Genomic DNA, 27,931 nt, shown 5'->3' with positions numbered 1-27,931 from the left:
AAGGAGAAATAGAGACACAGACGTAGAAAACAAATGTATGGACACCAAGGGGAAAGGGGGTGAGTGGGAGAAATTGGGAGATTGGGATTGACATTTACACTTACCATGTATAAAGCAGATAACTGATAAGAACCTATTGTATAGCACAGGGAACTGTCCTTAATGCTCTGTGGTGACCGGAATGGAAAAGAAATCCAAACGGGAGGGGATATATATATACACATACGTATGGCTGATTCATTTTGGTGTATAGTAGAAACTAACTGTAAAGCAACTATATTCCAATAAAAGTTAAAGAAAAAAAAAACTTCCCGTCCTTTAAAAAATTCACACTCCTGGATCCCACCATAGATCTGAATGAGAATCTCTGGAAGAATAGGCCGTTGTTATAAGCTTCAAATACGTTTAAGCTCTGAAGTCTTCTCAATGTCACCAGAAAGACTTAGCTAGTACTATGGAATTTATGTCATCATAACTGACAACCCGGGCTGGGCAGCGTGCCATTGCTTTGCCTCAGCCCTCCAAGAGGAACTTTACTGAGAACAGATGTATTGCAGCTCTGACCCAAGACACACGACACGGAGCGCTTCAAGGCATCTGTGGCAGATTGCATTTTCCAAAATGGCGACAACAGTAGCTCTGTCTCTTACATTCTTCAAGCACTTTGCTACACTCCGTTAAGAGTTAGAGGAGGAGTCCCCAACCTCCAGGATCTAATGCCTGATGATATGAGGTGGAACTGATTTAATAATAATAGAAACAAAGTGCACACTAACTAATGCACTTGAATCATCCCAAAACCATCCCCTCAACCTCCATCCATAGAAAAATAAGTTAGTCGCTCAGTTGTGTCCAACTCTTTGCCACCCCATAGACTGTAGACCACCAGGCTCCTCCATCCATGGGATTTTCTAGGCAAGAATACTGGAGTGGATAGCCATTCCCTCCTCCAGGGGATCTTGATGACTCAGGGATTAAACCCACGTCTCTTTATGTCTTCTCCACTGGCAGGCGGGTTCTTTACCAACTGAGCCCCCAAGGAAGGCCCTATTGTCTCTCACAAAACCAGTCCCTGATGCCAAAAAGGTTGGGGACTGCTGAGTTAGAGTCTGGGGTTCTTTAAATAAGAAGTTGTTCTTGTTTTCCCTGGATGCAATAAGCTTTCTTTATTAAAAAAAAAAAAAAAAAAGAATCTGTGTGTCCCCTCTCTCTTGAAACCAGTCAGACCTTTGCCACTTCCTCAATAAAGAGAGTTAAGCAGAAGTGAAGCTTCTGTGTGACTCCTAAAACTAGATCATAAAAATGTCACGCACTTCCGTATAGTTTTCTTGAGATGCTTGCCCTGGACACCCAACAGCCCCACGGTGAGACAGTGGCTAATGTGGAGAGGGACCCAAGCCCTCAGGCTCAGGCCCGGCTGAACCACAGCCAAGAGGCAGCCCTGTTTCCCAGCCCTGGTTCAGCGTCCCCAGTTCACACTGCGTGAGCAGAAGCAGAGCATCCTACCCAAAGTATGAAAGTCACTCAGTCATGTCTGACTCTTTTCGACTCTCCGGACTGTAGACCACAAGGCGCCTCTGTCTACGGAATTCTCTAGGAAAGATTACCGGAGTGAGTAGCCATTTCCTTCTCCAGGAGATCTTCCTGACCCAGGGATCGAACCCAAGTCTCCTGCATTGGCAGGTGGATTCTTTACAATCTGAGCCACCAGGGAAGCACCAAAGTATAAACTTTTTTGAAAAAATTAATAAATTTATTTTTGGCCGCATTGGGTCTTTGTTGCTGCACATGGGCTTTCTCCAGATGCAGCTAGCAAGGGCTACTCTCTAGCTGCTGTGCACAGGCTTCTCATTGTGGTGGCTTCTCTTGTTGTGGAGCATGGGCTCAGCAGTTGTGGTGCATAGGCTTAGTTGCCTTGTGGCACGTGGGATCCTCCCAGACCAAGGATTGAACCTGTGTCCTCTGCATTGGCAGATGAATTCCTATCCACTGCACCATCAGGGAAGTCCTGTAAATTATTGACTCTTGAGTAGAAGAAATGGCTGTTGTTTAAGCCACTAAGACGCAGCAGCTGACTCTGATAGAGCAGTCATGGCAGATAGAATGTGTGGATAATCATTACCTACCCTGGAAAAGTGAAATGAATTCTCTTCTGCTGTCTTTGGCTTTGTCAGTTTGTAAATCTTCTATTAATACTTGCCTTCTCCCCAACCTCCACCTCCTCTGAGGATTTGCTCCGTCTCGTCTCTAGCAATTTGCTTCTAGCATGAAGTAGCATTTAAGGAGTTTTTGATTTAAGGAGGTTTCCCTGGTGATTCAGATGGTAATCTGCTTGCAATGCAGAAGACCAGAATTCGATCACTGGGTTGGGAAGATTCCTTGGAGAAGTCAATGGCTACCCATTCTAGTATTTTAGTCCCTGGGAAATCCCAGGGACAAGGAGCCTGGTGGGTTACAGTCCATGGGAGTCACAAAGAGTCAGACACGACTGAGCAGCTAACACACAAGGCAACTGGCCTGGTATGAGGGAGCCTTAACCACTGGGAATGTAGGGGATACAGCATAATATCAAGAGTGGGAAACCGAGACTACCAACAACTGTCATCAGCTACATCAAAGATTTTTTAAAAACATTTTTGTTTATCATAACTTTTAAGTAATTTAAAAATAAGCTACATGGGAAGCATATTATTTTGCTTAATAGCAGAATTCCACACCCATGCCAATCAACCCTGAGTATTATTGGAAGGACTGATGCTGAAGCTCCAATACTTTGGCCACCTGATGCAAAGAGTCAGCTCATTGGAAAAGACTCTGATGCTGGAAAAGATTGAAGGCAGGAGGAGAAGCGGGTGACAGAAGATGAGATGGTTGAATGGCATCACTGACTCAATGGACGTGAGTTTGAGAAAGCTCCAGGAAACAGTGAAGGACGGGGAAGCCTGGTGTGCCGTAGTCCATGGGGTCGCAAAGAATCGCACACAACTTAGCGACTGAACAACAACGAGACCCATTCTACATCTTTGAGGCTATGATTTCTGGGACTAGAAAGCTGAGATGGAACTAAATTGCTCTGCATCAGAAAGGTATGTGGGCTTCACCCTCATGTTCATTGTAGCATTATTTACAATAGCCAGTACATGGAAACAACCAAGACAGATGAATGGATAAAGAAAATCTGTGTGTGTGTGTGTGTGTGTGTTTAAACATGTACACTAGAAGGCATTATGCTTAGTGAAATAAGTCAGACAGAGAAAGACATATATCATATGATCTCACATACAAGCGGAATCTAAAAAACCAAACCAAATCAAAACCAAAAACACCCAAACTCATAGACACAGAGAACAAATTGGTGGTTGCTAGAGGTGGGAGGTGGGCAAATGAGGGTGGTCCTAAGATACGAACTTCTAGTGAATAAGTCATGGGGATGCAAAGTACAACATGCTGACTATACTCAGTAACATTGTGCTGCATATTTTTGATATTTGCTAATATGAGAAATCTTTCATAATTTGTGGTTAAGCCATAAAACAAAACAATTTATAAAATAGTATGCACATCACCCCATATTTTCATAAGGAAAATGACTAGGAAAAAACTTCAAATAGTTTCATTTTGCACAAATGTCTTATCTGATTACAATTCTTGCCACTTTTTATACCTTTGAACCTGATCTACTGACTTCTTGACACAATGTTTTCCATGTGCTGGGTGAGTAAGAAGGAAATTAGGACAACTATGATCTGCCTCTGTTTTCATGATGATTATCAATTACGATCAACGCAGGTGTTAAACCAAAACACAGAAAAATGAAGACTTCTAGGAAGGCAAAAGACAGGATATTCTATAAATTTATAGTAGCAATCCGTGGAAGCCTGAACACTAGGCTTAATTTTTAAAATTTTAATTATTAATTTTTGGCTGCACTGGGTCTTTCTGCATGCGGGTTTTCTCTAGCTATGGTGAGCAGGGGCTACTCTCTAGTGATGCGTGGGCTTCTTACTGCAGTGGCTTCTCGTTACAGAACACAGGGTCCATTTCGTGTAGGCTCAGTAGTTGTGGTGCATGAGCTTAGTTGCCCCGTGGCCTGTGGAATCTTAGTTCCCCGACCAGGGATAGAACCTGTGTTCCCTGCACTGCAGGTGGATTCTTAACCACTGGACCACCAGGGAAGTCCTAGGGTTAATTTTTATAAGGAAAAAAAAAAGGCTTTTTTGTATTGTCATGAACAACAAAATAGGACTCAAAGCCCTGCTCTCTGGACCCAGCACTGCCATTCTATATATATTGGTGACCTTGTAAATGCCATTTCACTTTTCTTTATTGCATATTTGAAAGTTGCTGAGAGAGTAGATTTTGAAAGTTCTCATCACAAGAAAAAAATCTTGTAACTGTGCGGTGACGGATGTGAACTAGAATGATTGTGGTGACCATTTTGCAATATATACATGTATCAAATTGTTGTGTTGTACACACGTGGACAGAGAAGCCTGGCAGGCTGCAGTCCATGGGGTCGCAGGGAGCTGGACATGACTGAGTGACTAAGTGTGCACACACACACGTACGCACCCCTAATGCAATGTTATATGTCAATTATATCTCAATTGCAAAATGAAATAAAATGCCAAGTTAACCTGGAAAAAAAAAGAAAAGAAAAATAAAGTGGAGTCCTTGTGGCTGGCTTGCTACCAGAGATGACTTGGGAGAGGACAGAGATGTGCAATGGGAATTTTAATTAGGTGGTTTGCCGTGTGGTTTATGGCAGAAATCCTCCCTGTGTGTATAAAATCTACAGTAAACTCTGAATTGCTAGGTAATTAATTCCTGGAAATGATTTACTGTGAAGATCTGCCAAAGGCCAATGAAGCTCCCTGGGGGAGGAAACCACACTTTCCTGGGGTGAGGGGCCTTGCAGGGTAACACCTGGTCTCCCAGTGCAAGGAAAATCCAAAATAACAAAAGCCTTTTGACAACATTTAAAACACTTTTTACACTGGACATTTTCAAACTTATGTAAAGGTAGAAAAGTAGAATGAAGCATCTCTACATACTCATCATTCAACTTTGACATTTTGACAAACTTGGCTCATTTTTTAAAAGAAACCTATTGTATGCTATGTGGCAGCCTGGATGAGAGGGGAGTTTGGGGGAGAATAGTTACATGTACATGTATGGCTAAGTCTTTTTGCTGTTCACTTGGTACCATCACAACATTGTTAATCAACTATGACGGGCACAGTTGCTCAGTCGTATCTGACTCTGAGACCCATGGACTGTAGCCCACCAGGCTACACTGTCCATGGGATTATCCCAGCAAGAATACTGGAGTGGGTTGCCATTTCCTCCTCCAGAGGATCTTCCCATCCCAGGGATCAAACCTGTGTCTCTTGTATCTCCTAAACTGGCAGGTGGATTCTTTACCATTGAGACTTCCCTGGTGGCTCAGAGGTTAAAGTGTCTGCCTCCAATGCAGGAGACCTGGGTTCAATCCCTGGGTCGGCAAGATCCCCTGGAGAAGGAAATGGCAAACCACTCCAGTATTCTTGCCTGGAGAATCCCATGGACGGAGGAGCCTGGTAGGCTACAGTCCATGGGGTCGCAAAGAGTCGGACACGACTGAGCGACTTCCCTTTCCCTTTCCCTTTCCCACCTACGTGCATGCTAAGTCACTTAAGTTGTGTCTGATTCTTTGCGACTCTATGGACTGTAGCCTGCCAGGCTCCTCTATGCATGGGATTCTCTAGGCAAAAGTGCAGGAGTGGGTTGCTGTGCCCTCCTCCAGGGGACCTTCCCAACCCAGGGATCAAACTCAGGTCACCTGGAAAGTCCCTAATTGGCTATATGCTAATACAAAAACAACAACAACAACAAACCCAGAAGCATATGGGAATGTTAATTCCATCATGAAGTATTTAAAGACACAAGAATTGTTGAGAAAATTAATTTTTAATGGCAGTCATCTTAGAGAAGAGCACTGGAAATATATTTCTTTCAAAGCAAATCAAAAATTAAAAATGTTTTGAAGCCATATGATTAGCTGAGTTAGTTTCTAAGATTTAAGGTGAGATAGCACTGAATAGATGCGGTATTTCCTTGCAGCATTTTCTTTCACTACCATGTGAATCTGCCCTGTAGAAATCAGAAAAAGAAAGACCAAATCAATGAACGAATTCCATCTTTACATTAGCCTTGTTCCAAGTATCAAAACTTTCATTCCACTGTTATCTTACTGCCAAATTGCTACATATTTATTTATTTTTAAATATTTATTTTAATTTATTTATTTGGCCACATGGCATGTGGAATCTTGGTTCCCTGACCAGGGATTGAACCCACGCCCTCTGCAATGAAAGTGCAGAGTCTTAACTACTGGACCTCCAGGGAAGCCCCCAAATTGCTACATGTTTAAAATCTATATCAAATCATGACCTCTGGTTCAGTACAATTTACTCAGTTGGTCAAGAAGTTCATTCAGGTTTTTCCATAAGATTTTATGAACATTTTGGTCAACCCAATATCTGAACGTGTCATAACCACTAGCTAAGATTCAATGAGTCTCCTAGGTTAGAGCTTACTATGCTTCCTTGCTTGAAAGTTGCATCTAGTTATTCATCCACAATAGTTATTAAGTGACTGCTACGTCAGGTACCATTGCTACGTTCTTAGGTAAACCAACAGAATGCTCTGTAGATTGCCAGAGATAATTTCTCTTATCAAATGTCAGTGAATCATCATTCACACTAAGGTAAGAGACTCTAAAACGCAGAGATCCCAGAACAATCTTTTTCATTAACTGGATGACTGGACCAGTAAATTGCCACATTCTACGAAGGGGACTACGTACATATTCATTGGAAGGACTGATGCTGAAGCTGAAGCTCTAATAATTTGGCCACCTTCTGCAAAGAACTGACTCACTAGAAAAGACCCTGATGTTAGGCAAGATTGAAGGCAGGAGGAGAAGGGGACGACAGAGGATGACATGGTTGGATGGCATCACTGACTTGATGGACATGGGTTTGAGCAGGCTCTGGGAGTTGGTGATGGACAGGGAAGACTGGCATGCTGCAGTCCATGGGGTCGCAGAGTCAGACACGACTGAGCGACTAACTGAATTGATGTAGGGGACTAGGGTTACTTTGGCAAAATTCTGAATCGTGTCGGTAACAAACGGCTTTAAAGAAACATCACTGCTTGGGAAGAGAAACAACAGTTGAGTCTCAGGAGGCATGGGTACAAGGAGGAAAAAGAATAAGAAAACTCACCGCCTCGACTCTGCTTGTAAATGGGTTAAGCACATCAGTCATTGAGGAAAGCAGTCAGAAGACAAATACTAAGATACTAAAATGGCACTAAACGAAATGAGCTAAAACGTTCATGAAGAGGAATAGTTTTGTGCTGCATGTGGTGAAAGAGCTGAGAGAGAGACAGATTGTGCCCATGTCAACCGTTCATACAGATGAATGCAGTATCCTGATCAAATGCTCTCAAAGACCTCTCGGGAGATAGAGCTTTTAGAGAATAGCCTTTTCCAGGTGAAAATTAAACTTGGATGATAAATTCCATGGGATTGGCAGTAAGAGATGGAAAGACAGGACTGAGTAAGCCATCGTCCTCTTGCCTAAGAAAAATAGGAAGAACTAAGAAGATTAAAAATGTGACCAGGAGAGCGTAGGAAACCAAGCATATGAGCAGTTGCCCAGCTTTGACAATATCACAATCAAAAAGGCAGCACTCTTCTTCCTAAACGGGAGCTTTGGGCATTTTAGATAACTGGTTGAATTGTCCACACTTCATTCATAGAGACTAAGGTAGCTTCTACCACTTTGGAGAATGAATTGCTATTTTAATATTGTGGTGTTGACAAGAACATATCACTAGATACATTACACAGTCATGGTTAGTGTGACATTTCAGTGGGTAACTGTTGACAGCAGTGGACCTGAGATGTAGGCTTTGGGAAATAAATGTTCTGTCATACACATATCTCTGCTACCTTCAATCATGATGCTGTGAAGATACACATGGAGGATATGTGGCACGTTTATCTGGTACATCATACGGCCACTCCACCTGTGGCAGACAAACTAACAAATCGCAGAATTCTTTCCTATCCAATCAGGGCTAGCCCTCTATACCCAGGCTCTCTGGGAAGCTGAGTCCCAGCTGATTGTGCAGGCTGGCCACTGAAAGTCATTTGCACTCCCTTTGTCAAGGGCCATCTCATCGATCTGTGAGATAGAGAACCAAAGAAATCAAAGATACCTTTGAGAATTTCTTTTGCTACTCACAAATCAAAGAAGTCCCACCAACTTACCAAGCATCTTTTATAAAGCATTCATTGCTTTTTTCTTTTCAATGTCTCGCTTGAGTTGACAAAGGGCACAGTGTGGTAAAAATACCATACACAGGAAATCTTTACAAATGGATCCCTGTTAAAAAACAAGCAAACGGATCAACAGGTAGCCTATAAATAGTCACACAATTCCCCGCACTTGTTTCACTTTTCAAACCTCTTTAAAACATACATTTTATGTCACTTGTCTATCATGTTATCGCTGTTTTTCTTTTTATAAACAAATCATTTATTTATTCACTTATTTTTGGCTGTGCTGGGTCTTCGTTGTTGCGCAGGCTTTTCTTCAGTTGCGGTGAGTGGGGGCTCCTCTCTAGCTGTGGTGTGCAGGCTTCTCATTGCAGTGGCTTCTTTGTTGCAGAGCATGGGCTCTAGGTGTGTGTGCTTCAGTAGTTTCGGCTCCCAGGCTCTAGAGCACAGGCTCAATAGTTGTGATGCACAGGCTTAGCTGCTCCATGGCATGTGGGATCTTCCCAGATCAGGGATAGAACCCATGTCCCCTGCATTGGCATGTGGATTCTTTACCACTGAGCCATCAGGGAAGCCCATCCCTATTTTTTGACCACCAAGTGAAGTTAACTGACTTGCTAACTAAATCACATAAACTGGTGGCAATGACTGGTCTTTCTCCTCTCAAGCCAGTACCCTTTTCATAATAACATATCGTTTCAAATGATCTGCAGGTTACAATCATAGCTACAGTTCTCTATTATCTGTTCTGGAAGAGTTCTCTTTTTTTTTTTCCTTTTTAAGAACATTTTGATTTACTTACTATTTTTACTGATGTGGAATGGTTCTCTTTAAAGCCAGTTGTGTAATGCACCATTTTTTCCAATTGATTGTGAGTATAGTGCTAGATCACACCTCACCCTCTAACCTTTTTCATTGACAGCCCTCATGTTCTGCAAGGGAGGCAGTCCATAGTGAGAGAAGATACAAACCTTACGAGCAAAAGAAGAAATTAGAGGATGAAGAGTGTCTAGAAAAACTGGAGAATGAGCTTCTTTGCCGAGTTTTGAAGGCCCTCTCCATGGGAGGTCCAGTTGGGTCTTCAATGACCTGTGGATAGAGATGCCCTAGAAGGGACTCCTGCTCTGTATAGTCAGCACCAGGTGATCCAAGGAGTCTAATCTGATGAGCAGGTTATGTGACTGTGTGTCTTGACCGACTGAAATATTTCGAACTCCATTTTTGGATAGCACTTATTTTTTAAAATGTTGAATTTAGTACAATTACCAATTTCCAGTGTGAACAGAGAAACCCAGAGAGAGAGAGAGAGAGAGCAGGAAAGAGAAAGAGAGTAGATTTAGCCTATAAAGTTTGGGAGTTCCTAAGTGGTAAGAAAAGTGATTTACTTTTCATAAATTCTTTTCCTTGCTGTAGTGATTTTGATTTTCATCTCACAAAGAAAGTGTGTGGAACAAAGACTAGACAACGAGATAACCATGTTAGAAATCTAATGTTGTGACCCTCATCAGATAGAGGAACAGATACTCAGTTTGAAGACAATTTGGTCCCTTAGCCATTTCTTTTTTTTTTTTCTTTTTCTAAATTTTTATTTCGTACTGGAATACAGTTGATTTCCAATGTTGTGTTAGTTTCAGGTGTACAACAGCCATTTCTTTTTCCCTGAAAAATCATCCAAATCCTTTAATCCTTCCTCAAAGTGCTTGTTTTTTTTTTTCCCCATGTTTCAGTTCATTATTTATTTTTATTCATCTTTTAAGCCTTCATTAAACCAACATTTATTGAATATACATAATATGCTAATATTGCAAAAAAGAAAATTTTCAACAAGGATGTAACTAGTTTTCTGTTCCAGCATGTCTATACCTGTCTTTATCAGGAAGTCTGTAGGGGAAAAAAAATCCCACTATTATTTGCTGAGAAACCTAGGGAAACTTTTAGAAAACACATCCTAAGTCTGTTTCATAATACAGATATAAAGAATATAGAGAAGAAAAAAACAATACTTTTTCAAATGAGAGGACATGAACTATGGGTTTATACCATGCTGAAGTTAGCAAGGGACATAAATGCCTTGACCAGAACAGCTTCTTGGGGAATGGTACCAGAAACCAAGATTTTTGCATTCATCACTCTGTTTGGAGAAGGGGACTGGTGCTTCACTTGTTTGGAAGCTGTTTAAAAAAAAAAAAAGAAGTCTGGTCATGAGCACTGGTTACAGAATTGCTGAGCAAATGAATGAGTTGCGGTACATGACTCAATATACATGGACTTGGGAAGACAAGATGGTCAAGTGGGAAGAACCAGGCCTGACTGTAAGTCAGAATAAATGTGAGCCCTTGTGGTGGGGTGGATTGAGAGGGTGGCATAGACATATACACACTACATGTATAAAATAGCTAGTGGGAACCTGCTGTACAGCTCTGCTCAGTGCTCTGTGATGACCTAGAGGTGTGGGATGAAGCAGGGTGGGTGGGAGGTCCAAGAGGGAGGGATTTTATATATATACATAGAACTGATTCACGTTGCTGTACAGAAATGAACACAATGTTGTAAATTTTGTTTACATTTCAATTTAAAAAAATAAAGTAATAATTAAAAAAAACCCAAAAAAACTTGAGCCCAAATTTCAGCATTTCCACGTTCTATGACCTTAAGGCGTCCTCATTCCTGCTTTTCGTGTCCGCGAAGTGGAGATATCAGTGCCTGCACCACAAAGCATTTGTAAGCAGTATATGAGCAAATCTATGTCCAGGCAGTATTCCAGCACGTAGGAGTTCAATTTGTGGTTGTTCCTTCCCTTTGTCCTCTGCTGTGGAGGTTGTGGCCCTGGCCAAGGGGATGCTCTCTTGCCTGTCTGTGTCCATGAAGGGTGAGGGAGGTCAGAGAGGCTGTATTGGGGCAGCCTTATAAATGTTTGCATAGACATAAAGGGGAAACAAAGCAGAGAACCTGAACTATACAAATCAGTCCTAGAGTTTATTAGCCATTTTAGAGGTCTGTTCTAAGAAAGAAGACCAGAGATACACTGTCTATAAAGACACTTATATAATGGACACCAAGAAAACTTATAGAACCCTAGACCCTAGGAAGACCTTAGAAATCATCTTGCACAACTTTCTCATGAAAGATGAGAAAATTGATGCTAACAAATGACTTGTCAGAGAACCCCAAAGTGAGCTATTTGCTGAGCTGTTTCCAGAAACTTATCTCCAGAATTCAGCTAAGCACTCCTTCCTCTACCCGACTAGGGACCACTTTGAGAATCTCACTTCCATATACACAAGTACATACACCCATGTACACAACTGCATACACCCGACACTTAGCGTATGGTTTTGGGAGTTTATGGAACAGTCACCGAGCTAAGAACCCTTGTGTTAAGTTCTGCTGCCTTTTGAGTGATGTAAATGAGAGCGCAGGGGTTGCTGAGAGAGTCAGGCTGCTGAGCAAGCCCTTGGGAGGAATGCAGGCTGCCGGAAGACAGCTAAGCTAAGAACAAAAATTATAATAGTTACTCATTGAGCGCTTATTACTTGCCAGGCCCTGTGCTAAGTCCTTTCCTTGCATTATCTCCTGTGACTCTTACTACACCACCTTAGGGGAGGTCCATTGTTACCATTTTATCAGAGAGCCAAGGCTTAGGGAGATGAATTGTTACTGGTTACAATGAGTGAGAAGCTAAGTTTTCAGGTCACTTCTGTGTTTCAAAGCATTTTAATCGCTTTCCAGCTCACTTAAAATGAAAGCTAGATTTCTTAAAATGGTCTGCAAGGTCTTGCTAATGTGCTGACATCATCTTTTTCTGTTACCACTCCCCATCTCCCACCCCACCTCCAGTCTTTCCACCTCTCTGGCTGCATGCTGCGTCTCGGACATTCCAGGTAAGCTCTACTTCAGGACTTTGGCTCTAGCTCATTCCTCTGCCTGGACCTTTCCCAGATGAGTCATCCTCCTATCCTTTTAGGTCTTTACTTTCTCCCCCATCCAAGTACTATCCAGGCCCGACAATGCTTAGCTACCGAGGTCAGAAGAGACTGAGCATATTTAGGGTGGTACAGGCATAGACTAGGTCTTTACCTTCTTACTGAGTCTTTCCTGAAAACACTATTTAAAATTAGAACATTTCAACACTAAATTCCTCTTCCTTGCTTCATTTTCCTCTGTTGTACATATCACCAACCTAAACATTATATTCTTACTTATTCTTAGTTATATTGTAACTGTTTTCTTCCATTAGTGTCTAAGCTCTCCCATTGACAACCATCACAGTAATAACTGATGGAGGCAAGAATCTATCACAGATAGATTGTGCATCTCTCTACAAGATCCTTATCCATTATAAAGGGGAAAATAGAAACTTTGCGGTGGAGAATCTTGACAGACACTATCTTAACTAAGGAATCAAAGTGAACGTTACACACAAAGAGATAACTTGATGTCATGTGATGCAAGGTGAACATAACATCGTTTTTGTAGAGTTGATGCCAAAAGTGTATAACCAAAGTCTTACCGTGAGGCAACATTTGACAAACCAAATTGAGGGATAGTCTATGAAATAACTGATCTGTATTCATTAAAAGGAAAAAAAGACAAAGACTGAGAAAATCTTCCATATTACGGAAGACAACTGAATGGCACCTGTCATTCCCGTGGCCCCAGTCCATCTTAACCCTCCCAGCCCCTGCATGACTCCATTTTCCACTGACAGAGTCACTCACCAGGCTCTGGCTGCTCCCATCATTAGATCTCCCTTCAGATTATTCCCCACCCACACCCTCTAATACTGTCCACAGGTGCTCTGTGCCTCAAGTGATATGGGCACACACACCCATGTTACCCTATCTTCTCCTTCAAGAGAGTGCAAACAGCTGGCTTAACTCCTCAGCATCTCCATCTCATCACTGCAGCTTTGCCACCACTCCCCTGAGGCAATTCTAGGGACAGGCAGATGCCACAGACATCTCCAGTCAGCCCCCAGGGGCCCTTACTCAGCTCAGCTGAGGGCAGAATTTCACATTTTTGTTGCCCTGGATTGTCAAGAAAGAAGGTAAAGGCCAGAGGTTGGCAGAAGCTGGTCCAGACAACTGATTTTTGTTTTCATCTAAAGAGAGTTATTGGGATAATTGGTAAAGTTTAAATAATACCCATGGATTAGCTAATAGTATTGTATCAATGTTAAATTCTTTTTGATAATTGTATTGTGATAAAATTAGAGAATGTCCTTGTTTTTGAGAAATACACACTGAAATAGAGATAATAGGGTATCAAGTTTATAATTTACTCTCAAATGATTCAGAAAAAAAATAGAATAGATAAATAGAGACAAGAGAGAAAATCAATCAAATCTGGTACATTTTTAAATATTGGGGGAATCTGGGTGAAGAGTGTTTAGGAAGTCTTTGTACCATTTCTGTGACTTTAAGTCTGAAATTATGTTAAAATAAAAATCTCAAAAAAATTGAAGTGAGCGCCATGAAGACAGGAATTTTTATTTCCTATGTTCACTGGTGTGTCTTTAGCAACTGTAATAGTCTTTGGTATGCTCTGCATATTCTAGAAATCCCCGTTGAATGAGTGAACACTAGCTTATGACTCAACAAGGTTCTAGGTGCTCAATATTATCTTTTGAGTGAATGAACACTGTTTTACGAGTTATCAGTGAGGTAACTGGCTCAAAAATGTGCCAGCTCTGGGGGGATCTATATACACCCATTTTTCACCTAAGGCTTTCTAAACAACAGCCACCCACCCTGCAGAGTCCACTGTCTGACTCTGAGTAAAGCCAGGAGAGACTCTATGCTGACCTTCATCCCTCGCCTGCTCATCTGCAGCAGCTTTTTCAGAGACACATCTATTGGATCAATAAAAAGTTTTACTGTGAATATATCCCAAGGGATAGATTGATAGTCTCTGTAAATCATTTAAAAAGTTTAAGATGCTGGGGTAAGGGATAGTTAGGGAGTTCAAGAAGGTCATGTACACACTGCTATATCCAAAATGGGTAACCAACAAGGACCTACTGTACAGCACATGGAACTCTGCTCAGTGTTATGTGGCAGCCTGGATGGGAGCAGGGTTTGGGAGAGAATGGATATGTTTATATGTATGACTGAGTTCATTCTCTGTACACCTGAAATTGTCACAATATTGTTAATTACCTATCTCTCTCTTTAGTTGCTAAGTTGTGCCCAACGCTTGCAACCCCATGGACTGTAGCCTACCATGCTCCTCTGTCCATGGGATTCTCCAGGCAACAATACTGGAGTGGGTTGCCATTTCCTTCTCCAGGGGATCTTCCTGACCCAGGAATCGAACTGGGGTCTCCTGCATTGCAGGCAGATTCTTTTCCAACTGAGCTACGAGGGAAGCCCCAATCACCTATACTCCAATACAAAATAAAAAGTTTAAAGGAAAAATGTTTAGGATGGCAGTGGAGAAAAGACTAGGGTCAAGTTGTGATGGTGAGGAGGGCAATTATGGAGATGCAGTCAGATTGAAGGAAGGCCCCTGGGCTGTCTGGGTGACTATTTCATGGCGGCCGTGGGTGACTCACCGGGATGCCGTATCGGGTCCGATACATTGTTCTCATGGCGACACTTGATCCGCACAGGAGGAATTCGTTCATGTCAGAGGCAATCTGACACGAAAGGCACAGGGGACAGAAAGCCCCACAGAGACCTGAGTGCAGGGTGAAATCACAGCAGAATCAGTCAAGATTGTAAAGGGGTTGACCTAATCACACCTCTTCCAAGGGCTTTCTGGGTGGCTCAGTGGCAAAGAACTGGCCTGCCAATGCAGGAGACATAAGAGACACGGGTTTGATCTCTGGGTTGGGAAGATCCCCTGGAGGAGGGCAAGGCAACCCACTCCAGTATTCTTGCCTGGAGAATCCCATAGATGGAAGAGCCTAGCAGCCTACAGTCCCTGGAGTTGCAAAGTCGAACACAACTGAGCACACCGCTTTCAAGAAAATACATACTCAGGAAATGGCCTTAATGGACACTTGGTGAAAACAATGGGTTCACCTGGCTCTTTATGTCTTGACCCTACACACACTGGGGAAATTTGCTTGTCATATGCCAGGTCAGCTTTAATTGCGAAAACGCCTGCCTTGCCAGGATGGGAGAGGAGTTTGGTGGAGAATAGATACATGTATACATATGGCTGAGTCCCTTCGCTGTTCACCAGAAAACTATCACAACATTGTTTGTTAATCGGCTATACCCCTATACAAACTAAAAAGTTTAGAAAAAAAATTGCTTTAAAAAATTTGCTAACTTCTCCCCCGACAACCTTCACTCATTAAATCATCAAAATAGTCACCCCCCCCAAAAAAAAGTTCCTGCCTTATTGATCTGAGCATGTCCAAATTATCTTTCTTCCTTATCCTTGTTTACATTTGGAGGATACTGGCATAGGAAGTTTGTGGCGTCTGAATATCTGAGAAACCCTCTGAAAACTGTGGAAGAGTGCTTAGGATCAGAAAGCATTGAGTAAAGAAATAATTGGAAAAATGAGAAAAGCAGTAGGAAACAGATTCTAGATGGTCATTCTGGCAAAGAGGAAAGTTTTATTATTGTTATGAGGATAGAAGCAAGTAAAAGTTAAGGGATATTGACATAAAAACTTAAAAAACATACTGAAATTTCACTTTCAAGAGTCTGCGTGAGACAAAAAAGGATCTAAGAAAATAGTGACAAAGAGGAAACTGTTCTCAAACGTGCTGAGTTCAAGCTTATTTTGAAAAACTCTAGGGTGGAGTTTTGTCATGGCTGTACCCTAGATAAGATATGAAAACTCTTATTTTTTGATTGATGGTTTTCAGCAAAAGGCTGTCTCCACAGAACTTGGAACTTCCATCATATAGTGAAGTGAAGTCGCTCAGTCGTATCCAACTCTTTGCGACTCCATGGACTGTAGCCTACCAGGCTCCTCCGTCCATGGGATTTTCCAGGCAAGAGTACTGGAGTGGGTTGCCATTTCCTTCTCCAATACACACACACAAAAGAGGCTCTTCCTCAAGACAGTGGAAAGACTAGCCACACAGAGAATGTCTACATCCCTTTGGGCAATAGACTCTGAAACAAGGAAATTGTCTTACACCAAAGTGTGTTTGGTACTGTGAAAGAATTTAAGGTTAGGAAAGCTAAAAACCTGAAAGCTTCCTGAAATGGACCGACCACAAGAGTCACAAGAATATTGAAAACTGGAAACACAGACTCAGCCCTGTAGGGAAAGGAGGAGGTAAAGGGAAGATTGGAGAAACACATCAATAACACAGGGATGCTAATAAGGTGGGAAGTATAAAGCCAGATGATCAATCTGGATAAGGATAATAAATTCAAGGCGGGCAGGTAAAATGAATGAATAAAACAGGTTGAAAAAAACACAAACTAGCCAACAGTAGGTGGTGGACATGAATATGGCAAATTGTAGAGTGAATGTCCCTTTGAATAGGGTTAATTAGTGGGGTTAGAAGACTCTTTAGAGTCCTCTGGACTGCAAGATCAAATCATTCAATCCTAAAGGAAATCAGTCCTGAATATACATTGGAAGGACTAATGCTGAAGCTGAAGCTCCAGAACTTTGGCTACCTGATGAGAAGAGCTGACTCATTGGAAAAGACCCTGAGGCTGGGAAAGATTGAAGGCAAAAGGAGAAGGGTGTGGCAGAGGCTGAGATGGCTGCATAGCATCACAAACTCAATGGACATGAGTTAGAGCAAACTCCAGGAGATAGTGAAGGGCAGGGAAGCCTGGTGTGCTGCAGTCCATGGAGTCACAAAGAGCTGGACACAACTTTTCGACTGAACAACAACAACAAGTCAGCCTGGCAGCAGCTGACTTCTGCCAGTTGAGAATGAGGACTCCTCTTTCCAGATTTTCCAAATTTTCAAGAGAAGCTGGAAATCTAGATTAGAAAGCTAGATTTTTATGTGGAATCTGATCTGAGAGGGGAGGGCACCACGTCCTGTGGCATGCGAGATCTTAGTTCCCTGACCCGGGCCCCCTGTACTGGAAGCGAGGTGTCCCAACCACTGGACTGCCAAGGAAGTCCCTGGAATCTGACTTTTATATGGTTTCTACTGTTTTAAAGTTAATACAGCAAGAAGGGTCATTATGTACAGGACAAACAAAACACATTCAGTAGTAAAGTCTGCCCAGGTGTTCCACCTCGTGACCTCTGATCTCTAGAATAACACATGGATCTCAGTGAGAGGATAAGCAAGCGATTTTTGTTATGGCGGTGGCTGCATGATTGTGGCCCAGGAGAAAGCAACAGCTACATTTACTTACAGATCCCTATGTCATCAAAGCAGTCACAGATGCCAGTTTGCCAGTCACTAGATGCCGAGACCACTGAGCCATAGCCTGGCTGTGAAACAACTGGGTTCATTTTCAAGACTGAGTTCAAAAGGGTACTGCCTGTGAAAACAAAACCAAAAAATTATTTAACACCTAACTGTATTGGTTGGATATAACATAGTTATCAATTCGGGAAGCAATTCACTGCACCTCCTTTGGTTGGGGTATAACATTTCCAGACTATTGCTGATATTTGAGAATTAAAAATATAAAAGATAGAAAAGCAACATAAAGGAGAAGGGATGAGGATTCCATTCTCAGGTTGTCTGGTTGTTTATGTGTGTGTGTGTTTTCCCCATTCACCAATTCCTCTTTTAACAGCAAGATGATTTTTTGTGTGTTTTCAAGACAACTATTTTGCATTTGAAGTATTTTTATTTAATAGTCATTATAATCAGTTTTTACAAAGCAAGTTCACAGGCATTCTCTCAGTTGGTCTGCAGGAGAACTCTGTGAGATAAAGTTCTTTACTTCTCCATAAAATTGTTGTTATGAAAGCAGATGTTTCTGGCTAATGTCAGCATTAGCAAACTAATTACTAGTGGTATCCTGACAGCTAAAGTTTACTTGGAAAAAGATGAATTTCTCTTTGTGAAGATTTCTCCAAAAAAGAGGTCTTAAGTCCCACAGAAAAACCCAGTGGTTGCAAAACCATTAGGAAAGGGTGTCCCCTCTATACTTTTCATATTTCATCCAGCAAACAAGTTAAGTCTTGTGAGCTGTTACCCAATCAGAACTCTCAAGAGAGAAAATGTCTTTGATTTCATTAATGACTAATGTTAAAACTTTCTCTTTTCTTGTATTGAATCCAACTATGCTGTGCTCTGTATTTTTAAATTTTTTTTTTTTAGTATTTATTTGTTTCTTTGGCTGTGCTGGGTTTAGTTGAGGCACACGGGATCTTTGATCTTCGTTGCAGCATACAGAATTTTTAGTTGCAGCGTGTGGGATCTAGTTCCCTGACCAGGGATCGAACCTGGGTCCCCTCCCTTGGGAGGGAGGAGTTTTAGCCATTGGATCACCAGGGAAGTCCGAGTGCTCTGGGGTTAGGTCCCTGGTCACTTTCAGTATTTCCCTGGACTAGTTGGAGGGCAGCCTCCACTCACATTTCCCACTGCTTTATTCCCTTCAGTCTTCCTGCACTATGTTGCTAAGGAAGTCTCCAAAGATTCTACTTCAGTGCTTCCCAGTCACGACTGTGCACCACGTTCATCCTCGTGCTTGGTTAAAAATACAGATAGATACAGTAGATATGCAATAGGATATTGCTGAACTAATTAGCAGAGAGGTGATGGTTAAAAGTCATGAGAATGGACAGTATTCCCTTGTCTAACCTAGAGAATTTAAATTCGTGCAGGATAAGACCCAAACTCTTCAGTTTTTATGTAGAAGTGTTTTGTATTTCTCATTATAAAGGAGTCTTATTAATTAAAATATTCTACATAGAAGTTATTTTCCACTGGTTTGTTTACAGATATTCTGTCTTAGAAAATCACTGTCACCCTGTTAGCTAACGTTTGTGATATAAGTTATTTAAATACAATAGAAAACTTGCTTATAGTTGACAAAGTTTTCTTTTATTTTTTAAAAATTTACTGTGGGTAAGAACCACTTGAGGGGGTTTTAAAATTATACATCCCTAGAAATTTGGATTTAACTTAAAAAGTCTAGAAAGGAATTGAGGAATCTATGTATTCAATAAGTACCAAAGTGCTTCTTAAGGGAGGGGGGCTGATAAAAAAATGTAAGAGTGGTGAAGGGGATCAGCTGTTTTATTGCCTAATCTGACTGCTTTTAAATCTGCATCATATTTGTTTGACTGCTTTCCCAACCACTGATTCCTCTGAGAACCAAATCAAAAGAGGATAAGAAGAGAAAAGAATAATTCATTCAAAATCTTTTTATCCAGCAACTCTGGCCTTGTTTTGGTACTGGGTGTTGGTACAAAGCCAGAGGGGGGATATCAGAACTTTGAATAAGGAGCAGAAATGAAGATGAGAACTCATCAGGAAGGACTCTCCAGTCAGGAAACAAAAGACCTAAAACTGCAGAGACACTTGCATAGCACCAGAAGGACAGGTATCATAATTCACAGAGGAAGTGGTGGCATTTATTTTCAGTCAAAACAAGCCTGTTCTAGAAAGAGAGTCCCAGAATTAGACGACGAACTTATGGTTGCCCAGGGGGTGGGGGTGGGGGGAGGAAAAAAGGTGGGGAAAAGGACAGTTAGGGAGTTGGGGATGGACATGTACACACTGTGATATCTAAACTGGGTAACAAATAAAGTCCTACTGTGTAGGACAGGGACCTCTGCTCAATGTCATGTGGCAACCTGGACGGAGGGGAGTTTGGGGGAGAATGGATACATGTATATGCATGGCTGAGTCCCTTCTCTGTTCACCTGAAACTATCATAGCAAATAAAAGTGTAAAAAAACAAAAAAAAAGCAAAAAGCAAGTCTATTCTGTGAATCTCTTTGATCCCATGGGGAGGTGTAAGATAAACATCTGACCCAGGGACCTGGGCTGAAGTCCAAACATATGATCTGGGAACAGGTTTCTTGGGTTTGTTTTTTTTGTTTTTTTTATCATTTGTTCTGGAGAAACTTGGGAAGGCTGACTGGAGAGTACGTGATTCTTGTGTAGGCAAGATAGTAGACATTCTAGACAGTGAAAATAATATGAGGAAATGCCTAGGGGGCAAAAACAGTGTGGAAGGCATGAGAAACAGTAAAGACATTTGCTTTTTGGAGCAGGAAACAGGGTCAAAGTGCATGACAGGTGTTCTTCAGGGTCTGTTTCTTATACTCGCAGAAGACATTGGTAATTGATCCTAGAATGGTCCTGCTAGACGTATCTTCACAAGACAGGGTATCAGATGCTCCTACTGTTTGATCAGAGTTGGCACATGATACGTAAGAAATAGTTACAAATAAGAGTAAGTAAGTTGTATAGGTAATGTGTGGTTCAGCTCTGAATGTTACAGATATACCCCTGGCCTCAAGAAAGAATTATCCATTACTTTAAAAATTATTTACTGGGAAAATCAGTATAGTTAACATATACAGAAAGCTTCTTCTGCTACTGGGTGTGTGTATACTATTAAAGAAAGAGCAATGTATCAATAAGACTATGTTCTTGACAGAAAACTGCTTTATAATAAAAAACAATGTTTTGGTTATCAGTATAAGTAACCAAAATCAGTCTAGCCAATATATCAAAAAGGAAAACTGTCCTTAAGTACTTCCCTAGAGACCCCAAAGCTAAAAATTGCTCCAAGGCAAAAATTGTATCTGAAATATTCTTCAGGTGCTTCATATATTTGTTGTGTTGAGTTATTCAGAGTAAGGATAAAATTTGCTGTGTTTGATTTAAAAGAAAAAGAGTAAATAATTTCCTAAATAAAAAGTATTGATTAAAAAAAACAAACCTGGAAGGCAAATGCTGCCATTGCTATATACGAAAACATCTCTCCTGGTATGTATTGTGTATCTATTAATTCAATTCCCAATCTAACACAGGGACTCATGCCACCTGCTTTAAAAATCCCTAAATTCTTTTTCTTAAAGTAAAATTTTAGAAAAAGTGAAAGTGTTAGCCTCTCAGTCATGTCCAACTCTTCACGATCCCATGGACTGTAGCCCGCCAGGCTCCTCTGTCCATAGAATTCTCTAGGCAAGAATACTGGAGTGGGTTGCCATACCCTTCTCCAGGGGATTTCCCCAACCCAGGTATTGAACCTGGGTCTCTTGCATTGCAGGCAGATTCTTTACAGTCTGAGCTACCAGGGAAGAGGTATATTTTAAAAACACCCTACAATATATGTGTGTATGGATGTGTATGTGTGCATATATGTGCTTATTTACAGATTTTGCACTTCTGAATATCAGAGACAGACCTTCACTGAGGGGCAAGAGATCAGTGATTCTTAAATTATGATGTGCTCAGGACTCACCAAGGTGTCCTTTTAGAAAGCAGATCCTTATTCAGTAGATCCAGAGTGAGACCCAAGATTTGCCTTTTTAACAAGCTCGTGCGTGGTGTCAATGCTATTGGCATCTGGCCCACACTTTGACTAGCCTGGGCCTAGATCATGGTTAGGAACTGGTGGAGACAAATGAACCTGGATTCAAATCTATTTTCCACCCTCTCTGTGTTCTCGGACAATTAAACTAAATTCTCTGAGCCTCAGTTCTAGCATTTTACAATGAGTATAATCTGACTTTCTTCTTTGTCATGTTAATGTGATGAGACTATGTCGATTAAACCCCGTGTTCCCCGTGTGTCAATGACCTGACATTGTCTGTTTTAAACTAAATGCTGCCAAGTAGCAGCGTCTATGCATGACTTATTGATACAGAAAAGCACCTGGGATCAATGAATTAGAAGTCAGAAAGCTTGGATTTTAGTCATTGCTAGTGTTTGGGAAGCTCAGATAAGAATACATACATGAGGACATTTTGAAAGCTGCAAATCACCATACACATGGGAGAGCGTCTAAGTGCCAGTGAACACTGATGGAAAAAATCTGAATGTGATATGCTGCGATACGATCATAGCTTATGCTTATATAGAGTGCTATGCTTCTCATTTTTGGTTCCTGCTTAACATTGGTCTCTATTTAATATTCACAGCAGGTCAGAGCACTCAGGGGATTAAGCTGTTAAGACTCTTTTCACTGCAGACAAGAAAACTGAAGCAAAGAGGGTAAGTGCCAAGGCCAAGGAAAAATCATGACTGCTAGTCAAACTTCTTTAATTTATAGATGAGAAAAAGTAGCTTGTCTCAAAGATTGCATGTTGGCTCCACATCCTCTTCTTAGTCTCTTCAGGGAAAAGATATAGGGAGCATCTCATGGGAAATGTTATAGGAACCAAAAGATGAGAAAGTGGACTGAGAAGCATGATCAAGTGTTTAAGGTCATGGACTCTGGCCCTGGGCTCCAGCTCTCCCAGTGACTAGCTACATGACCTTGGGTGAGTTACTTCGCCTCTCTGTGCCTCAGTTTCCTCATCTGTGAAATGCGGGATATCAATGGTACCCAGCTTACAAAGTCGTCATGAAGACTAAATGAGTTGATGTTTGAAAAGTCCTTCGAAGGGATCTTGGCAGAGAGTAAGTACTTCATGAATGTTGGTTAAATAAAAATAGTGGTATCTGGCCCTGGAGGAAACATAATACTTCCCCCTGTCCCATACTTCTTTTATACTTGTAGGAATTGTAAGGTGTGTGTAGTTCTCCCACAAGGCTACAGAAGAAAGAGCACTGATAGAAAATAAGCCACACAGAAAATAAGCCCCAGTGGTCCAGTGGCTAAAATCCCATGCTCCCAAAGTAGGGGGCCCACGTTCGATCCCTGGTCAGGGAACTAGATCCCACATGCTTCAACTAAAAAGATCTCATGAGCCTCAGCTAAGACCCGGCACAGCCAAATGAATAAATAAATATTTTTAAAAATTGGTCTTAAAAAGGGAAAGAAGCCACATGTCCAAAGTGACAGACTGGCAGGGCTGGGATTTGAATTCAGTTCTAAGGGATTCCAGAAACTTCGTTCTTCTTCCCTTTGACCTCTGTCAATCAGGGACCAGTTGAAATGAGCAAACCCTGTTCAGTATTTTCCTAGAGGGTCCGTTCTCAGGTGAATTTTGGGACCTCAGGAAGCTAGACAGTTTGTGACGACTTTTTTTTCTAATGTACGCATGTACATATGTATGTATTTTTAATATCTTGAAACCAGTCAATGAAAACTTGACCTAGAGTACGCAATACACATGTAGAGAACTGGTTCTCAACCAGAGATGATTTCAAATCCTGGAGGACATTGGGCAATGTCTGGAGACATTTGGGGTTGTCCCAACTTGGGGACAAATGTGCAGAGGCCAAGGATATTTCTAAACATCCTGAAAGCACATTTATTTTTTTTAAGAAAAGAATTTTCCATCACCAAATGTGAATTGGGCTGAGATGAGAAAGTGGTTTAGAAAATATCATCAGCATCGTGAAACGTGAGCCTGGGGCAGAAACACGAGCCTGCAGGCTGTTGAGTGCAGTCTCCCAGCAGACACTGACGAGCATCCCTGTGAGGAATGAAACCTCACTCATTGCTTCTGAGTTCAAAAATGTTCAAAGTGGGGACTCCCCTGGTGGCCCAGTGCTCCCAATGCAGGGGGCCTGGGTTCCATCCCTGGTCGGGGAGCTAGATCCCACCAGCGGCAACTAAGACCCTGTGCAGCCAAATAAATAAATTAAAATAAATATTTTAAAAAATGTTCAAAATGCAAGTGCTGGAACTCAAGGATCAGGACAGGATCCTGGTCCCCCCACGGGTGTGTTCACATCCTATTCTGTAATGGTTCTTCTGTGTGGCAAGTCCTGCCGGGACTTGCCCCCAAACCTGCCTCTTGTCTCTTCCTTCTGCTTATTGTTCCTAGTTGACAGTTTAACCTCTCCAGTTCTACTGTTCTTTTTTTCTTTAAATAGCCCTTTAATTGAAATGCAATATTAAGTTGCTCAGTCGTGTCCTACTCTATGCGACCACAAGGACTGTAGCCTGCCAGGCTCCTCTGTCCATGAAATTCTCCAGGCCAGAATACTGGAGTTAGCTGTTCCCTTCTCCAGGGCATATATATACAGTAAAGGATAGAAATTGTAAACATGATTGATGGATTTTCATCAAGTGAATTCTTGTAACCACAACCTGAATCAAGAACTTGGACATTACAGAACTCCAGGAGCCCTCCTTACTCTCACAGGGAGTCTAACCCTCCACCCAGAGATAACCTCTATCCTTTCTTCTAACATGAGAGGCTCGTCTTGCCTGTGTCTGAGCCTTATATTTATTGAATTATAAACATTATTTATTCTTCTATTTCTTGCTTATTTTGCTCATATTTATGATTGTGAGATTCAGCATGATGTGTGCAGCAAGAATTCATTCATTCTCATTGCTGTATAATATTCCATTTTATAGACATACCACAGTTTCTTGATCCATGCTACCATTGTATTGTTTCCAGTCTGGAACTCTTAGCAATAGTACAATACTACTATAAATATTCTTGTATATATCTTTAGGGGAACTATGTTTGTGTCTCTGTTATATCGGCATTTAGGAGTGGAATTGTTTGGTCCCAAGGTTTGTAAATAGTGCCAAACAGTATTCCAAAGTAGTGGCACTAACTACACCTCCATCAGTAATGTATGAGAGTTCCAGTTGCCCCACATCCTAGCCCATATCTGGAAATGCCACTATCTTTCTTTTTACTCATAGGCTGCTAAAGAATCTGGGGAGCAGACACCTAGGTTTAAAATTGAGAAAAACAGAAACTACGGTTAAATGATTAAATAGAATCATCACATTTATGAAAAAAATACAGATTAGTTAAATTTGAAAATTATGTCCCAAGCAATATTTGAGCTATACTAAAAAAAATTATTTGTTATTTGAAATTTGAATTTAACTGGACATCCTCTATTTTTTTTTTATAAATTTATTTATTTTAGTTGGGGGCTAATTACTTTACAATATTGTAATAGTTTTTGCCATACATTGACATGAATCAGCCATGGGTTTACATGTGTTCCCCTTCCTGGACCCCCCACCCACCTCCCTCCCCAGACATCCTCTATTTTATCTGGAGGGTTGCAGAAGGATTTTGGTATGAGGTAATAACAGTGTAGGGGCAGTTACTGCTCCCCACACTTAGAGGAATGGGAAGTGATGGAGAGGAGGTGAAAATAGTGGGCTTTTCTAGGTTGTGTGGCAGGCCCTTCTCTCCACTACCACTCCCTGCCACGCCACGCCCTTCCCCTCCCACCCCCCCCTCCTGCTATAGCGTCCCAAGGGACAATGGTTTATTTGATTTCTAGTTTAATTATTTAAGAGCATTTCCTCTGGGAACATGTAATTGTTTATTCATGGATAGAGAAAGGAAAACTGAAATTTCTTCAGCAGTTTCTGTCACCAATTTTCATGTTTGGCAATCCAATGTGTGATATTGGATTCTAGCCTTGCAACAACCTTGCTTCCTGTGTTGAAATCTGATACTTGGAGAAGTTAAGCAGCTCAGCCTGGTTCAATGCCAGGCGAGCTAAAGCCAAAGTCAGAGTTCTTCTATTCCATCAAGCCCTCTGTCTCTTGGAAGGAGCTTCATTGACTTGCCTGGGTCTCACACGGGCTCTATTTCTCTCAGCCAGTCTGATCTATCTTAATGGGGTCGGGTGAGATCACTGCCTATCATTCATTCACTTGGGCTTCCCAGGGCTCTTCATTCCCTTCTTTTCTCCTCTGTCCACCTCCTTCTGGCTTTCAGCTTCCTACCAAATCATTCCATGGGTTCTATGCCACCCATTTCTAGAATAACGAAGTTACATAAAGGTAGTTGAGAAGGCCTTGCTTTTGATCACCTTGAGATTCTGTAGCATCTAGCAACCCACAGCAGGCCTGTCTTCTAGTCCCTGGTCTAAGTCTGTATCCCACTCCATTCCCCCAGCTCCAATGTGTCTCAAGCAGAATTCTGCAGCCTCCAAGTCACATTGGACCAGTTATACTGTTAACCAGAAAATGACATCTCCAATGCCATTTTGGCCTTGTTAGGATTACTGGTGTGTGTGTGTGTGTGTGTGTGTGTTAGTTGTTCAGTCGTGTCCGGCACTTTGTGACCCTATGGACTATAGCCCACCAGACTCCTCTGTCCATGGGATTCTCCAGGCAAGAATACTGGAGTGGGTTGCCAGTTCTTTCTCCAGGGGATCTTCCCTGACCCAGGGCTTGAACCCGGGTCTCCCACATTGCAGGCAGATTCTTTACTGTCTGAGCCACCAAGGAAGTTATTTTGAGATGATTATTTTGAGAAACAGCAGACATGGGAGAAGATAAGAGAGTAGAAGTCATGCTTTAAGGGAAATGTATATTTAGAAAGAAGATCACCCTTTGTAAGGGTGTCTCCTTGTCCTACCAAGAAAAGAAGAATGACTCTAATAAGAAAGAAATCATAAGAAACTCTTGGATGGACCAGGTCCTTTTCTGCGTAACAAACCTTATTCTCATTGACCTGGCCTCCTCCCCATAACTGGTCCATTCCCAGCTTCTCTTTTGCTTTTAGCAGAAGATGATATTTAAGTCTGAAGTTTAAGCCACTGCTCAGAGTTACAGTTTTCCTTCTTATCTCCCATGTATATGAGATATAGGTGTTAATCAACTTCTGCTTTTCTTTTCTTTATCTATTGTTACAGGGCCGCAGCTGAGGACATAGAAGGTGAGAAGGAAAATTATTTTTCTCCCCCTACAGTGTCATTTCTTTTCTTTAAAAATTTCTTTTGGCTGTGCTGCATAGCATGTGGAATTCTAGCTCCCTGACCAAGGATTGAACCTATGCCCCCTGCATCAGAAGCAGAACCTTAACCACTGGACTGCAATGTTAGGAGACAGAGGAGGAAATGGTCCCTTTTGGTTTATATACTGGGAGTGAAGAGAGATGATTAGTCTCACATCAGTAGCTGGCCTCCAACCCCCTGCAGCCGGCCCCAGAAACCATCAACCCCTGCACCTAGGAAGACATTTCCTTTCTTGATGTTTTCCAGCACCCAGCCCTCCATGGCAGGCCCGAGTCTGCATCTGGAGCCAATTATCTGGATCCCATAAGAATTTGCTGTTGTCTGTATCCTAGTAGGATGCTCCCTAATGTCCCACCGATTATGTCATTTCTGAAATCTTAGCCAGAACAATGAGAACTCTCAGTCATAAGGAAATTTTAAAATGATTATGTGTAGTTGATGGTATGGCATTTTCTAATGAAAGCTAAATCTTTTTATTTTTAAAAGGTCACTCGAAAACATTTCTCCTCATGGTTAAAATGGTGCTCATGCCTGCTAATGCTTAAATGAGGAGCCCTCTTGTATTTTTTTTTAATTGGAGGATAATTGCTTTATAATGTTGTGTTGGTTTCTGCCATACAACAACGTGGATCAGCCTTATGTGTACATATGTCCCCTTCCTCTTGAGCCACCCTCTACTCCCCACTCTGTCCCACCCACCTCTTGTTTTTGATAGTGCAAGACTGGGAAATTTTCGGACACCAGGAAAGTTCAGTTACCCTCCTTTCATCAAGACGGTGAAGGGGACGTGGTTCACGAAAGCCTTTAATTTGGGGACAGGGTAGAGAATAATGATCACTTGATAAATTGGATCCCTCCATGTCCCTACTGTCATTCTACCATTGCTAATCTCTTTGGTGACC

The 27,931-nt window shown here is 41.6% G+C and overlaps 1 protein-coding gene and 1 long non-coding RNA gene across 6 annotated transcripts in view; one reads left to right on the top strand and one right to left on the bottom strand.

Annotated features, from left to right (window-relative positions):
- Nucleotides 1–1,366: 1,366 nt before the first annotated feature.
- Nucleotides 1,367–27,931, top strand: part of LOC145542830 (uncharacterized) — a 31,918-nt gene continuing 5,353 nt past the window's right edge. The window contains exons 1-4 of one of the 2 annotated variants that reach the window (XR_014080181.1): nt 1,367–1,611; nt 2,708–3,086; nt 22,328–22,400; nt 26,928–26,950. This is a non-coding gene — a long non-coding RNA (uncharacterized LOC145542830). Of the gene's footprint in view, nt 1,612–2,707; nt 3,087–12,166; nt 12,211–22,327; nt 22,401–26,927; nt 26,951–27,931 lie in introns of those variants that run through there. The other variant, XR_014080177.1, reaches the window with a different exon arrangement.
- The window catches only part of LOC145542826 (placenta-specific gene 8 protein-like), a 43,174-nt gene continuing 21,173 nt past the window's right edge, over nt 5,931–27,931 (bottom strand). For all 4 annotated transcript variants that reach the window (XM_081582473.1, XM_081582484.1, XM_081582462.1 and 1 more), the window contains 4 exons: nt 17,626–17,754; nt 14,883–15,007; nt 8,321–8,435; nt 5,931–6,132 (listed from right to left, as the gene is read on the bottom strand). In XM_081582473.1, the coding sequence (XP_081438599.1) occupies nt 8,331–8,435; nt 14,883–15,007; nt 17,626–17,725 (330 nt within the window). In that variant the 5' untranslated portion in view covers nt 17,726–17,754 and the 3' untranslated portion in view covers nt 5,931–6,132; nt 8,321–8,330. The remainder of the gene's footprint in view (nt 6,133–8,320; nt 8,436–14,882; nt 15,008–17,625; nt 17,755–27,931) is intronic.

The sequence above is a fragment of the Giraffa tippelskirchi genome, chromosome 1 (genome assembly GCF_054371585.1).
Source record: "Giraffa tippelskirchi isolate mGirTip1 chromosome 1, T2T-mGirTip1v1.2.pri, whole genome shotgun sequence".
NCBI lineage: Eukaryota > Metazoa > Chordata > Mammalia > Artiodactyla > Giraffidae > Giraffa > Giraffa tippelskirchi.
This window is presented reverse-complemented; position numbering and strand designations above follow the sequence as displayed.